At 39.9% G+C, this 15,760-nt stretch overlaps 1 protein-coding gene across 3 annotated transcripts in view; it reads right to left on the reverse strand.

The window, feature by feature from the left end:
• GMDS (GDP-mannose 4,6-dehydratase) overlaps window positions 1–15,760 on the reverse strand; it is a 795,040-nt gene that overhangs the window by 421,644 nt on the left and 357,636 nt on the right. For all 3 annotated transcript variants that reach the window (XM_003417823.4, XM_010597535.3, XM_064279810.1), the window contains one exon: window positions 780–907. In XM_003417823.4, the coding sequence (XP_003417871.1) occupies window positions 780–907 (128 nt within the window). The remainder of the gene's footprint in view (window positions 1–779; window positions 908–15,760) is intronic.

Consider the following 15,760-nt stretch of genomic DNA (forward strand, 5'->3'; position numbering starts at 1 on the left):
CACAGATCCGCCACGCGGTTGAAACTCATCCTAATCAGGCAAAGTAAAATGTAACCATTTGCTTAGGAAGAATCACACTCCTTATGTATGTAACACAGCAACTAAACACAAAACTTAACTGGTCTACGAATCCCAAGTGTGAAAATCTGCAACAGCATCCAAAGTTCCTGGATGTGCAAAGTCACACCTAAGCAGCATGTGGTATGAGAGTCAGGCTCTTAGGGTATCCATAAACAGTGGCAGAAACAAAAACATCCCATTAAGAATATTACCCTCAGAGAAACTGAGTAGAATAATGTAAATTTGGCAGCTTTAGATTATACAAATGGAACTTTGGTAGTTTGTCTCGAAGATCTGAGAACTAGAACCTTTAAAAAAAAATTGCTTTCAAAATTAGTCAGGTGCATGTCGGGCAGGGAGAGGGAGAAGGCGGCCTGAAGTGAGACAGTTGAGAACCTCCAGCAAGTACAGAAGTTTTCCCATCTACCCACCTACCTGCCATCCCAAACCACTGACCAGTACCTTAATACTAAATGATTAAGAGAATACTTGTGAAAGATTTCCTCATTTAACTAACACTGAGTCTAAGATGCTACATGGGCTCCTGAGCCATCAAGGCTTAAAATGAAAGCAGTTTGAGTCTAAAATATACCTGCCTTAGCAAAATCTTACCTGCCCCCCTAGAGGTCATGCTTTTCCACCAGAGGCCTACCATTTACCACATTTACAACACCAACCAACACAGGTATTTTCAGGAATGTGATGAGTGGATTCCCTACCTTGACATAGTCCTTGGCATGGCCCCAATCCCTCTTGGCATCCAGATTTCCCAAACTGAAGCATTCCAGTTGTCCGAGGTAAATCTTAGCTACCGACCGGCTGATTTTTCGTGTAACAAAATTAGCTCCTAAAAAGAGACAAAAGGTCCATTATTAGCAGAGCACATTTGACAGTTAACACTTTGGTGAACCAACCAACCTCGGCCTCTGGGCACATCTTTTTTTTTTTTTTTTTTTCTTGCTTTTGAAAAATAATAAAAGAAAAAGGAAAAGATCATTAAGTGTCATTTAGACAAGTTAAGAAGCTCTAACTCCAAACATTGTATCAGCTCTACGTTCATAACAAATATTTTTCTTTGGGGGACATCTTAACAGTCCTAATTTGCTGTCTCAATATGCAACCCAGGCATTAGGCCAACGAGAAGCTATTGGAATGTCAGTTTTTAAATAGAAAATTCAAAAGGGTTATATAAGGGGGAATGTCAGAGTAGAGGACAGACCTCTAAGACCACCCTGATTTTTTTTTTTTGGTAAGAAAACAAATACCATATATTCCTATTAATAAAGCCACTTTTGGATCCAATGGAAAGAGAGGGTAGAGTAACTCAATTCACAGAATACAACCAGTTAAAGGAAACAACAAAAATTTTATTTGGGTTACCTTTCTCTTATCAAAATAAGTGGTGATCACTTTTACTTGGAAACCTGCATAGCCATCCAGTTATAAATTACGACACGGTTTCCAGTTAACCGTTCCTCTATGTTACGCTTACTGCAATGCCACCTTCCACCTTCGCTGAAGCGTTACCTATAGAAATGGGCTACTGAATATTAGATAGATATTGTGAAAGGACTGGATGAAAGGTGCCATAAATTTAAGTAATGAAATTGTTTTAACGTTTCCTGGTTTTTAATGAAAGCATCTATCTTTTTTTAAAAATCACACAGAAGGACAAAATTAAAAGGCACTTCAGAGAGAATTTTATCCAGGGCTCTCCATGTAGGTAAGGTTATCAGAGAACACATTTTAATGCCACATGCTCAAGGTAGTAATACGCACATGAGCTAGTCGGTAATGGTTTCATACCGGTCAGCTGTACTACTATCAGAACTTAACGCATTCTGATAACTTCAGCTTTGTTCTTCTTCAGATGAAACAGAGAGGTGAACATTGTGATGAAAACTTTTGGTTTCTAGAGAAACTGGCACAAGAGTAAGAGAAATTTTTCTGAACAGGGTTTCTAAATTTTGGCAAGAATATGGCCTAGAGCAAGTTCAAATCCATACTTGATTCACTCACCACACAAGCTTGGTGTATACATCTGTATCAATGCTGTGTCATTACAAATACAATGGGACCACAGTGGAAATCCAAATTTTCAATTTTTCTGAGCATTTCACAGAGTGCATTAAGAAATTCAGATTTTCAACTTTCCACAGCAGCTTATAAAACACAAAAGCCCACTGTTGTTGAGTCAATTCTGACTCATAGCGACTCCATACGATTTTCAAGGTTGTGAATTTCTACTAAAGCAGACTGCCACATCTTTCTCCTGCAGAGTCGCTGGTGGCTTTGAACCAACAACCTATCAGTTAGCAGTTGATCACTTTAACCATTGTGTCACCAGGGCTCCTTATAAAACACACGGGGTCCTTAAAAAAGGAGCCTTTCAAAATGATGAAATAGTTATCCATATTTCCTTATAAATCCTTATAAATCTATTACAAATGAGCAATCTTATATTTTCTATCTTCCAGTGACCTGTAAAAATTAAATTTGTAATTAAACTTAGGTTTCCTCAAAAGCAAAGAAGTTTCCTGAATATAAGCTAACTCTCTGAAGGCCAGAGTAGCAGGGACAGGGTTTTGGGGATCGTGGTTTCGGGGACATCTAGGTCAACTGGCATAACAAAACATATTAAGAAAACGTTCTGCATTCCACTTTGGTGAGTGGCATCTGGGGTCTTAAACATTAGCAAGTGACCATCTAAGATCTATCAATTGGTCTCAACCTACCTGGAGCAAAGGACAATGAAGAACACCAAAGACATAAGGTAAAGATGAGCCCAAGAGACAGAAAGGGCCACATAAACGAGAGACTGCATGAGCCTGAGACTGAAAGAATTAGACAGTGCCCCGCTACCACCAATGACTGCCCTGACAGGTAACACAACGGAGAATTCTCTGATAGAGCAGGAGAACAGTGGGATGCAGACCTCAAATTCTTGTAAAAAGACCAGACTTAATGGTCTGACTGAGACTAGAGGGGCCCCAGAGCCTTTGTTAGCCCAAGACTAGACCCATTTCCGAAGCCAACTCTTCAGACAGGGATTGGACTGGACTGTACGACAGAAAATGATACTGGTGAGGAGTGAGCTTCTTGGCTCAAGTAGACACATGAGACTATGTGGACAGCTCCAGTCTGGAGGTGAGATGAAAAGGCAGAGGGGACAGGAGCTGGTTGAATGGACACGGGGAATACAGGGTGGAGAGGAGTGTGCTGTCTCATTGGGGGAGAGCAACTAGGAGTACATAGCAAGGTGTATATAAGTTTTTGTATGAGAGACTGACTTGATTTGTAAACTTTCACTTAAAGCATAATTAAAAAAAAAAAAATTTAGGGTTTCCTGATACGTGTCTTTCTCTTTTAACGTCAAGACTAGATGATCACCCCAAGTATACTAGGTAAACGTGCAAAGGTGAGAAAGATCTGTAAGGACCAGGGCCTTTCTCTTTACCCCTTTAGCAATCACTCTCCATTTCTTCCCAGCCTCTCCTCCCTACCTGCCCCCCACCCCTAGGCAACCACTAAACTACCTTCTGTCTTTATAGATTTGCCCATTCTGGACTTTCATATAAATAGAATCATAATATGTGGTCTTTTGTGACTGGCTTCTTTCACTTATCATAGCATTTTCAAGGTTCATCCATGTTTTAGCATGAATCAGTACTTCTTTTCATGGCTGAATAATATTCCACTGTATGGATATGCCGTATTTTGTTTATCCATTCACCAGCAGCTGGACATGTGGGTTGTTTCTAACTTTCAGCTATCATGAATAATACTATAAACATTCATGTATGGCTTTTTATGTGGACATACATCTTTTAATTTCCTTGGGTACACACCTAGGGGTAGAATTGCTGGGTCACATGGTAGCTCTGCATTTAACCTTTTGAGAAACTGCCAGACTGTCTTCCAAAGTGGCTGCACTATTTTACATTTATTAGCACTGAAATTGGGTTCCAATTTCTCCAAATCTTCACCAGCATTTGTTATGTCTATTCGGACTGTTGGCCCATTTTCTAAATTGGGCCATTTGTCTTTTCATTATTGAGTTGTAAGAGTCCTTTATGCATTGTAGGTATAAGTCCCTTACAAGATAAATGCTTTGCAAATATTTTCTCCCATTCTTTGAGGTGTATTTTCACTTTCTTGATAGTGTCCTTTAAGAATGATACTTTTTAATTTTGATGAAGTCCAATTTATCTAATTTTTCTTTTGTAGCATGTGCTTTTGGTGTCTAATCCAAGATCACAAAGACTTACTCCTATATATTCTTCTAAGAGTTTTATAGATTGTTTTTACATTTAGGTCTATGATTCCTTTTTAGTCAATTTTTGTATATGGTGTGAGGAAGGGGTCCAACTTCATTCACTTGCATTTGGATATCCAGCTGTCCCAGCACTATGTGTTGAAAAGATTACTTCTTCCTCCACTGAATTATATTGGCACCTTTGACAAAAAACAATTAATCGTAAATATGACAGTTTATTCCTGGACTCTCAATTCTATTCCATTGATCTACGTGTCTATCCTTACCGCAGTACTATGCAATCTTGATCTCTGTAGCTTTGTAGCAAGTTTTAAATTGGGAAATGTGAGTCGTCCAACTTTGTTCTTTTCAATTTTTTTTTTTTTTAGCTATTCTGGGTCCTTTAAATTTTCATATAAATTTTAGGATCAGCTTGTTAATTTCTACAAAGAAAATTGAATTGGTCGATCAATTTGGGAGGTACTGCAATCTTAACAATATTAAGTGTTCTGTTATGTGAACACAGGATGTAGGTCCTTAACATTTTTTCAACAATGTTTTGTAGTTTTCAGAGCATACGCTTTATACTTTTTTTTGTAAAATTTGTTTTTAATTTAATTTTTTGATGTTATTTTAAACGGACTTGTTTCCTTATTTCATTTACAAATTGTTAATTTTACAAGTTATTTTTACAAGACTATGTTTCACTAGTTAATTCTTAGAGAGGCTTATAGTGAGTTCTGAGTTTTTATTTGCTCACATTTTTACTCCTATCCACACAAAACTGTTGTTTTTAGGATAAAACTACATAAAATCACAGAATGTATAGGCTGAGACCTTCACATGCAGGTGAAGAAAAAAAGGCAAAGAGAGGGTGGGCAGCTGCCCGCACTCAGGGCAAGCAGCCAAGCCTGGCCTGGCCCGCTTCTGACAAATGCATAGTGTAACCGAGAGGGAAGGGCTATCCCTCCCCTGTTTCAATGATTTAAATGGCAGAGAATCATAGCATATGTGGATAATGGAATCCCCATGACTGTTTTAACTACATACTTGATTTCTAAGAGCCTTAAACTAGAACCTTGTTAGGAAAAGGCCCAGTAAATGAAAAGTTAGCCCACTGAGCTGATCAAGGCCAGCTCTTTTAGTTACTGGCCATGTTATCTTGCACACACCATATAATGTCTCTGAAGTTACAGTCTCCTCTGTGAACTACAGGCATATTAATACTTGTCCTGCCTTGTCCTGCCTAAGCACAGAGTATACTAAAGTAGATGAAATGGCACTGTAGAACACCAATCACTACAGAAACATAAGGAGTTCCTATCACCCATGTCTTTGTAAAACAAGCACAATAATAATCCTTAACACACAGGTTTAATGTTTAAGTGAGAATATCCAGTAATATGACTGGCAAGTGCTCAACAAATGCTAGTCATTATTATAGATATTATTTTAAAATGTTAATGTAGCCGCAATTAAGCCTCGAAGAAAAGTTCAGACTTCTTATTTTTTTTTATTTTTATGACTAGGTCTCTTGCTTCTCTGACTTTAAAGTCTGAGACTGACAACAGATCTAAAAGGCAGCCCAGCCAAATGCAAGCACCTGGTCTCACACACAGGAAGCATTAACAGATATTCCATAAATCACTTCAGGTTACTTTTTCAATGTGAATGCATTAAACCCAGGAAGAAGAAGACAGTACTCATGTAAATATAAATCTGTAAGAAAGAGATCAATTAAAAAGAATTTAATCAACATGTTAGATCTAAGATTGAGGTTGTGGGTTTTGCTAGAGCCTACAGAATGAAAACAACAGACCTTCTGTTCTAGCAACACAGCAGAGAAGAAAAGCTGCCACATTAGGGACAGCAAGACATGCTGCGTAAAATGGTATTATTATTTCTTTCAATCCAAAACTGACCCTGATCAAGATGAAGAGAAAACTGACCACCAGATGGAAAATCTTGGGTGGGCACGGCTTAGGGTGGGGCATGGGCTGGGGGTAGAAGTGGACGCCAACTCAGAAACCTAGAAATAGGCTTTAGCAGAGGCCAAGGGCGTCATCTTCTTTAAGTGGAATACTGGAGCCCAGGCTAACATGTTGTTATTATTTTTTATAATTCTGTTACTTTTATCAGTGTTATTAAACAAGTGTTTTAACTTCTCAGTTGTTTTATTACAAAATGGGATAACAATCCACACTTCACCTCAGAGGGCCTGAGGATCAAGTGAGATAATACATTTCCAAAGCTTTGAAACACTACTATATCCTTGGAAAGCCTATGGGGCAGTTTTATTCTGTCCTATAAGGTTGCTACGAGTCGGAATCAACTCAACAACAATGGGTGTGTGTGTGCATGTGTGTGTATCAATGTAAAGTACTACCATGAGCATTTAGGTTTATTCTCTTGGATATTTATCACCGTAAATTTTTCTGAAATTATAAGGCTTTTTCTCTTTGCATGGCCATATCCACAATAAGTCCAAGGGTTAATATTCACGCCCCATCATTTGAAATAGGATTTTGTAACAAGGCTATAGGTTTGAAAGCAAGGCTTCGTGGAGAAAAATAATTTCCTAAATAATTTTAGCATATGAAAAATCAAGTGTGGAGTGAAGGGCTTAGTTTTACTGAGTAAGGTAGCCTTTTTCCTGGCCTCCAGAGAAATAACCCTGGAGAAATTGCATTCCTTGGTCGGGGACTTCCAGGCCACAGAGGATTTGTGCTGACAAGTGGGGGCTGGCCAGATCAGAAAAGACACACCTGGGAGGATGACAGCAACTAGCCTCGGAGGCATGATTTAGCCTTTCACGACCAACTAGCCAATAAAGCCCAAGGCAGGAAGGCTGAGAGAAGCTTCTGGGTTGACAGGAATACATGCTCTTGAGAAGTCAGCTCACCCTTTGGGACATGGAAGCTCTGCACTGGGAACCCTCCAAGACCTCACCCAGTGTGTCTCTTCATATGTACCCTCTTTTGCTACAGTAAATCTGTAGTTGTAAATATGGTATGTTGTTGTCATTAGGTGCTGTCGAGTTATAGTGACCCTATAGAACAGAAGAGAACTGCCTCATAGGGTTTCCAAGGAGTGGCTGGTGGATTTGAACTTTTGGTTAGCAGCCACAGCTCTTAACCACTGTGCCACCAGGGATCCAAATATGGGATACTCTCTGTGGATTCTGTGAGTCATTCGGTTGTCAAGTACTGAACTCACAGGGGCAGTAGGAGCCAGCAGGTCAGAAAGTAACGGTGTCATATGGAGTCAATGTTGATTCATTACTACTAACTAAAGTCCATAGCTTACTTTATGGGTCACTCTTTGTGTTGTATAATTCTACAGACTTTGACGAATGCTTAATGTCATATGTCCACCATTACAGCGTAATACAGAATGGTTTCACTGCCCTAAAAATCCCTATGCTTCACCTATCCATGTCCCCCTGTCCCCCTGAACTCCTGACAACCACTGATCTTTTTACTGTCTCTATACTTTTGTTTTTTCTAGAATGTCCATATTGTCGGTGTCTTACATACCTAGTGCTGCTGTAACAGAAATACCACAAGTGGAGGCTTTAACAAATAATAGAAGTTTATTCTCTCACAGTCCAACAGGCTAGAAGTCCAAATTCAGGATGTCAGCTCCAGGGGAAGGCTTTGGTCCCTGTCATTTCTGGGAGAAGGTCCTTTCCATCAATCTCTCCCTGGTCTAGAACCTTCTCAGCCCAGGGACCCTGGGTCCAAAGGACATGCTTTGCTCCTGGCACTACTTTCTTGGTGGTATGAGGTCCCCGAGAGCCAACAGGGAGACTTCTGGCCTACTGGACCGTGAGAGAGAATAAACTTCTGTTTGTTAAAGCCATCTACTTGTGGCATTTCTTTATAGCAGCACTGGATAATTAAGACAGAATTTGGTACCAAGAATGGGGTGCTGTTCTAACAGATACCTAAAATGTGGAAGTGGTTTTGGAACTGTAAATGGTGGGTAGTGGCTGGAAGAGTCTTAAATGCTGAATAGTAAAAGGCTAGGTTGCCTTGAAAAGACTGTTGGTAGAATTATGGATGTCAAAGGCAACTCTGCTGAAGACTCAGATGGAAGTGAGGAAGAGTTGTTACACTGGAGACGGTTTAGACAGCAAGTCGCAGCAGCAGAGAAATGGAAGCAGCAGAACCAGGAGACCAGTGTGAGACAGTGCTAGAGCCAACCCATGAAGCAAGAGAACTGAGTACCTTTCAGCCGAAGTTTACTAGTGAAGTGGGGTGCCTCCAGGCACTTATCAGTGGAGCTAAAAATCTTTGGAACACTTGCCAGAGCAGGGCAGTTGTGGGCTGTGAGGCCTGAGGGGCCATGAGGCCAAGAAACCAGGAAACAGAAGCTGAGGAGACAAGGAGCATAGGAAACAGAGCTGCCTCAGTCTCAAAGGGTAGGTCTACAATTTCTGGGGTCTCAAAGGGTAAGCCATCGCCTCTAGGGTTTCAAAGAGTGGGGCTACAGCCGCCTAGGTTTCAAAGAGTGAGATCTTCACCAACTAGGTTGCAGAGCGTGGGGCTGCCTTTCAGGGCTGCCAGCAGGGTGGGGCCAGGAAAACTGCCCAAAGCTGAGGGGGACCTCATACCACCAAGAAAGCAGCGTTGGGAGCACAGTGTGCCCTTTGAACCTGAGGTCCCTGTGCTGAGAAGCTCCTAGACCAGGGGATGATTGATGACAAGGCCCTTCCTCTAGAGTCAAGAGGCAGAAAAAGCCTTCCCCTTGAGCTGGTGTCTTGAATTTGGACTTCTAGCCTATTAGAGAATAAATTTCTGTTTGTTAAAGCCATCCACTTGTAGTATTTCTGTTATAGCAGCACTAGATAACTAAGACAGCTGGAATCACATAGTATGTAGCTTTTTAAGACTGGCTTCTTTCTTTTAGCAATATACATTTTGGGTTCCTATATGTCTTTTTGTGGCTTGATAGCTCATTCCTTTTTATTTCTGAATAATACTTCATTGCATAGTTTGTTTATTCCTTCACCTATAGAAGGGCATCTTGCTTGCTTCCAATTTTTAGAAATTATGAATAAAGCTGCTATAAACATTCATGTGCGGGTTTTTCTGTGCACATACATTTTCATCTCACTTGGGTAAATACCTAGGCAGTCTCTCAATTTTCAATTTTCTTTTCTCTATTTTTCCCTGGGAAAAAATATTAGACCATCTCATTTTATATTATTTTTATAATTTTCATCTCTTTGTACATCTCTGCCTAATTCTAGGTAATTTCCTGAGATTCATCTAATTTTTCTATGGTGGTCTAATTAAATATTTAAGTTAGCCATTGAATTCTTTACTTCAATACTTATATTTCATATATCTAAAGTTCTTTTGGGTTTAAAGTTCTTTGTGGTTATTTTTCTAATCTCACCAGGCATTTTTATATTCTGTTGCTGCTTCCTTATGTTTTTGCTATTTTATGTTTTATTTGAATGTGTCTTAGTTATTTACATTCAGAATCTAATAATTACAATATTTGAAGTTCTTGGGGTCTAATTTCTTCTTTGTTATTTCTGGTGACTTTGACTGGCAGTCATTTGTTTTCTTGTGCATTTGGTAAAACTACCAGTTGATGTTTAATAATCTTTACCTGCTGGAAACCAGGGAGCCTCACCCAGACATGGTTCCCTTCTGAGAAGATTTGTGTTTGTTTCTGCTGGGAGCTAGGACATGCTAACACCTGGGACATTTCATCCCCTTCCAGGCTCTCTAGGTTAATAAGGTTCTCTTCTTCACCCTGTTGTCCTCCAAGCCAATAACCTAACCTGTCATTAAAGAGATGGGCATTACCTAAAAGGCTACTGAAGTTACTGCATCATACTAAGATCATACTAAGTGTAGAGGACTGGACTATGATCTTGGTGCTCCTACTGCACCCCACCTACCCAGTGAGAGGAAAAACAGGGTGATGAGGACAGACTGAGGGAAATAAAGAAACTACAGTTGTCCTGCACATCTGGATGTAATATGAATAACTGTGCCGCTGTGCATATTTAGTTTTATTTTCATTTTAGACATTCAGAATAATTTGATTTTTATGGGGCATGTTTTAACAGTGGAGATTATATACATATAATTTGCCTCCATTTTTGCTCACACTGTTTTTTGGACTCAAAACTATTTGTAATTATTTTCAGCATAACAGGCAAACTAGACTTTTTTCTTATGAAATCCTGAGCCACAAGCTCGTCTTGTCTTTGTGGTTCTTTCCCTCCCATTGGGCCTCCCTTCCTGTGACGACAGATGATCAAGACACTGTGAGGCCATTCCAATACTGCAGCACAATGAGGAGCCTTCAGCACAGAATTCAAGCCAAATCCCCATTTCCTGGCTTTGTTCTCGTGTCTGATCCTTACTCTGGGGTGTGTGTGTGTGTGTGTGTGTGTGTGTGTGTGTGTGCGTGTGTGTGTACATGCATGCGTTTTCATTGTCAATTTAAACTTCCTAGAATAATATAAAGTATACCAACATGATTACACAATCAAATATCTACTGAAATGAAAGTAAAAAAGGAGAACTGATAAGATTCAGAAAACATTATTATACCTTAAATTACCAGCATTAAACTTCAGACAATAGGATTGCCTTTAAGACATGGATAGTAACATACTTATTGAACTTAAAGAATTTGATCAGGTTAGTTAAATCACAATCCTTTCCACAATGTATAACTTCAACAGAGATTTTTAAAAATATTTAACATTGGACATTCTATGATGATCAAGTTGAATAAGGGAGGAAGCACTGAGAGGGACACACTAAGTATTACCAGGGACAATTCTTCTGGTTATCATATGAAACAAAATTATTCTTTTTTCAAACTTATATTTTCATATAAAATTTTTTTTAACAGGGCCCTATAATTCTATTGCCCACCTGCTAAGAAGCAATGAAGTTACTCTGTTCACACGTATACACGTACACACAATTCTGTGTGCGCACACATACACACAGATGGAAAATTTACCCCTGCCAGCATCCGAAAAGTATTAGAAGTAACCTCAATTTCTCTAATAAAAATTCTATTCCACTGCTCAGTACTTCATCCAAAAGCTTTTGATTTAAAGACTTTTGGAATTAGATAAAGGAAAAAGACAGTTTGGATGATATTCACTGGGAAAAAACATCATTCCAATTCATCTTGAACCCCACATGAACCTATGCCCGGGGCCTGCGTTTTCCCGTCCTGCCATCTGTGGCTCCGATGCACACGTTAATCTCAGGCTACCCCACAGAGAGCCGCCTGGGCCATGGCTGGGGCAGACAGGGTGCAAAAAGAAAGGACACTGAGAACGTCATGGCTGGCTGACCAGACTAGTGAGATCAGAGAGATTATACCTCATTTGGTCACCAAGCGCTGCCAAAAGCAACACTATTTAACTGTAGGTATTCGAAATCCAACAGGCATTTTTAAAAGAATCACAGGCTTAAAAAGGGGCCTTTACAATGTGCATTTGTTAGGGATAGTACCACCTTTGGCAACTATTTATAAATATCTGTTTAAAGACAGAGGTTTGAGCTACGTGGCTATTTGTATCAAATACTCAATGCATGCAACTAGATAACTCAAATTCATAAATCCTTAAGTCAGGATTTCTCAACCTTGGCACCACTGACAGTTGGGGGTTTGAGAATTCCTTAAGAAAATGTGATTGTGCAGTACACTGCAGGGTGCTTAGCAGCATCCCTGGCTTTTACCTACTAGATACCAGTATCATTTGCCCTCCCTGCAGTGCGACGACCAAAAACATCTCCATATATTGCCAAATGTCCCTGTGGGCAAAACTGTCCTCCCATTGGAAACGACTGCTTTAGTTAAGCAAATAACTCTGACAAGGATAAAATCCCACAAAATTAAAACAAATATGTATGTATGTGTATGTGTACACAAAGACATTTATTTTGCATGTAAAATAAAAGCTAACCTTATCCACACATATAAGGATATAAGGATAATCCACTGCTTTATTTTGGCACTGGGTTTATTTTAAGTATCTCTATTCACTGGATATACCAGTCAAGCTATCAGGGACCCAGTAAACATGAGCTATTTAAGCCATCACAAGACAAGGGCTGAGTCTTCCTTCTAAAGTCAGACTGGATATATGAGTCTGGACTTCACAGGAGGGCTCTGAGCTGAAAGTACACATTTGGGAATCATCAATGTGTAGATGGTAGTTAAAATCATGAGACTGGCTAAGAGCGCCAGGAGAGGGAATTAAGCAGGAACACAGAAATGGCCTAAGAACTGCGTTCACAGACACTGTCATGTTTAGAGGTCAAGGAGATGTGGGCAAGCCAGTAAAGAAGAACGAAAAGAAATAAGCAGTGAGGATAAAGGAAAACCTGAGTGTGTGGTTTCCTCAGGTGGTATCCTGATAACCTGGAAAAATGTGTTCCAAGGAGGCAGTGCTCAGTGCTAAGTCAGGGAGGTGCAGACTGAGAAATGACCACAGGATCTAGCAATATGAAGGTGACTGGTGACCTCGATTGAAAGAGTTTTGGAAGAAGGGGGACAAAAGTCCAATTAGCACTGGTTCAAGAGAGAAGGAGAGGAGAGATTTAGAGACTAGTATAGGCAACTTTTTTGAAGAATTTTGCTGTAAGAGAGGAAGTAAAATTGAGAGGATTTTATTTCATGATGGTAGAAAAAGCAAAGTATTTATAGCTGAAGGTCAAGATCTAGCGATGAGGGAAAAACTGATTCAAGGGTGAGAGGTGCCAATTGCCGGAGTTCTCTCTTTGAGGAGGTATTAACAGATAGGAACTAGTAGACAAATGGTGGGTTAGCCTTTGCTAGAGGCACAGTCCATCCATGGGAACGGGTGAGATGGTAGCAAGAACACAAATGCTGATACAGAATCTGTAGATGTGAGTGCTTCTATTCCACCTTGAATTCTAAACATGCACATCCCACTCTCTGACTACAAAGTCTGTCCTTCCACCTCCGTTATGAATTACTCTCACAATCGCACTATACCTGTTCTTCTAAACCTGTTCTTCAAACACATTAGAACTCCCAGTCCCTTGATCTTCCAGGCATCCCCAATCTTCATTTCCTTCCCTTTCATCTTAAGATCCATCACATAAGCCATTCGGTCGCTAATGCCCTACTTTCTTTGCTCTCCTAGCAAAACCTCCAACCAGTGTCTTTCCACTGTCTTCTACACACTGTGGACCGAGTGCTGTAGAAGAAGAATCATACACTATTCTAACTGGCTCTCCAACTCTAGCTAAGCTCCTGCTATCTGTTATTAGGTGTCGTACAAGTCATAAACATTGATATCCTAGGCATTAGTGAGCTGACATGGACTGGTATTGGCCATTTTGATTCGGACAATCATATAGTATACTATGCTGGAAATGACAGCTTGAAGAGGAATGGTGTTGCATTCATCATCAAAAAGAACATTTCAAGATCTATCCTGAAGTACAACGCTGTCAGTTAGGATAATATCCATAAACCTACAAGGAAGGCCAGTTAATACAACTATTATTCAAATTTACATACCAACCACTAAGGAAATGATGAAGAAATGGAAGGTTTTTACCAACTTCTGCAGTCTGAAATTGATTAAACATGCAATCAGGATGCATTGATAATTACTGGTGATTGGAATGTAAAAGTTGGAAACAAAGAAGAAGCATCGGTAGTTGCAAAATATGGCCTTGGTGACAGAAACAAAGCCGGAGATTGAATGATAGAATTTGGCAAGACCAACAACTTCTTCATTGCAAATACCTTCTCTCACCAACATAAACGGTGACTATACACATGGACCTCACTAGGTGGAACACACAGGAATCAAACTGACTACATCTGTGGAAAGAGACGATGGAAAAGCTCAATATCATGTCAGAACAAGGCAAGGGGTCGACTGTGGAACAGATCATCAATCGCTCATATACAAGTTCAAGCTGAAACTGAAGAAAATCAGAGCAAGTCCACGAGAGCCAAAATATGACCTTGAGTATATCCCACCTGAATTTAGAGACCATCTCAAGAATAGATTTGACGCATTGAACACTAGTGACTGGAGACCAGATGAGTTGTGGAATGATGTCAAGGACATCATATATGCAGAAAGCAAGAGGTCATTGAAAAGACAGGAAAGAAAGAAAAGACCAAGATAGATGTCAGAGGAGACTACGAAACTTGCTCTCGAATGTTGAGCAGCTAAAGCAAAAGGAAGAATTGATGAAGTAAAAGAACTGAACGGAAGGTTTCAAAGGGCGGCTTGAGAAGACAAAGTAAAGTATTATAATGACATGTGCAAAGAGCTGGAGATGGAAAACCAAAAGGGAAGAACACGTTCGGCGTTTCTTTCAAGCTGAAAGAACTGAGGAAAAAATTCAAGCCTCGAGTTGGAATAGCAAAGGATTCTGTGGGGAAAATAGAAAACGATGCAGAAATCATCAAAAGAAGATGGAAGGAATACACAGAGTCATTAAACCAAAAAGAATTAGTCGATGTTCAACCATTTCAAGAGGTAGCATGTGATCAGGAACCAATGGTACTGAAGAAAGAAGCCCAAGCTGCTCTGAAGGCACTGGCGAAAAACAAGGCTCCAGGGATTGATGGAATATCAATTGAAATGTTTCAACAAACAGATGCAGCGCTGGAAGTGCTCACTCGTCTATGTCAAGAAATATGGAAGACAGCTTCCTGGCCAACTGACTGGAAGAGATCCATAATTATGCCTATTCCCAAGAAAGATGATCCAACCAAATGTGGAAATTATAGAACAATATCATCAATATCACACGCTAGCAAAATTTTGTTGAAGATCATTCAAAAACGGCTGCAGCAGTATATCGACAGGGAACTGCCAGAAATTCAGGCTGGTTTTAGAGGAGGATGTGGAACCACGGATATTACTGCAGATGTCAGGTGGATCCTGGCTGAAAGCAGAGAAGACCAGAAGGATGTTTACCTGTGTTTTATTGACTATGCAAAGGCATTCGACTGTGTGGATCATAACAAATTATGGATAACATTGCGAAGAATGAGAATTCCAAAACACTTAATCGTGCTCACGAGGAACCTTTACATAGATCAAGAGGCAGTTGTTCAGATAGAACAAGGGGATACTGATTGGTTTAAAGTCAGGAAAGGTGTGCATCAGGGTTGTATCTTTCACCATACCTATTCAATCTGTATGCTAAGCAAATAATCCCAGAAGCTGGACTGTATGAAGAAGAATGGGGCGTCAGGATTGGAGGAAGACTCATTAACAACCTATGTTATGCAGATGACACAACCTTGCTTGCTGAAAGTGAAAAGGACTTGAAGCACTTACAAATGAAGATCAAAGACCATAGCCTTGAGTATGGATTGCACCTCAACATTAAGAAAACAAAAATCCTCACAACTGGAGCAATGAGCAACATCATAATAAACGGAGAAAAGATT

Source organism: Loxodonta africana, chromosome 1 (assembly GCF_030014295.1).
Source record: "Loxodonta africana isolate mLoxAfr1 chromosome 1, mLoxAfr1.hap2, whole genome shotgun sequence".
Taxonomy (NCBI): domain Eukaryota; kingdom Metazoa; phylum Chordata; class Mammalia; order Proboscidea; family Elephantidae; genus Loxodonta; species Loxodonta africana.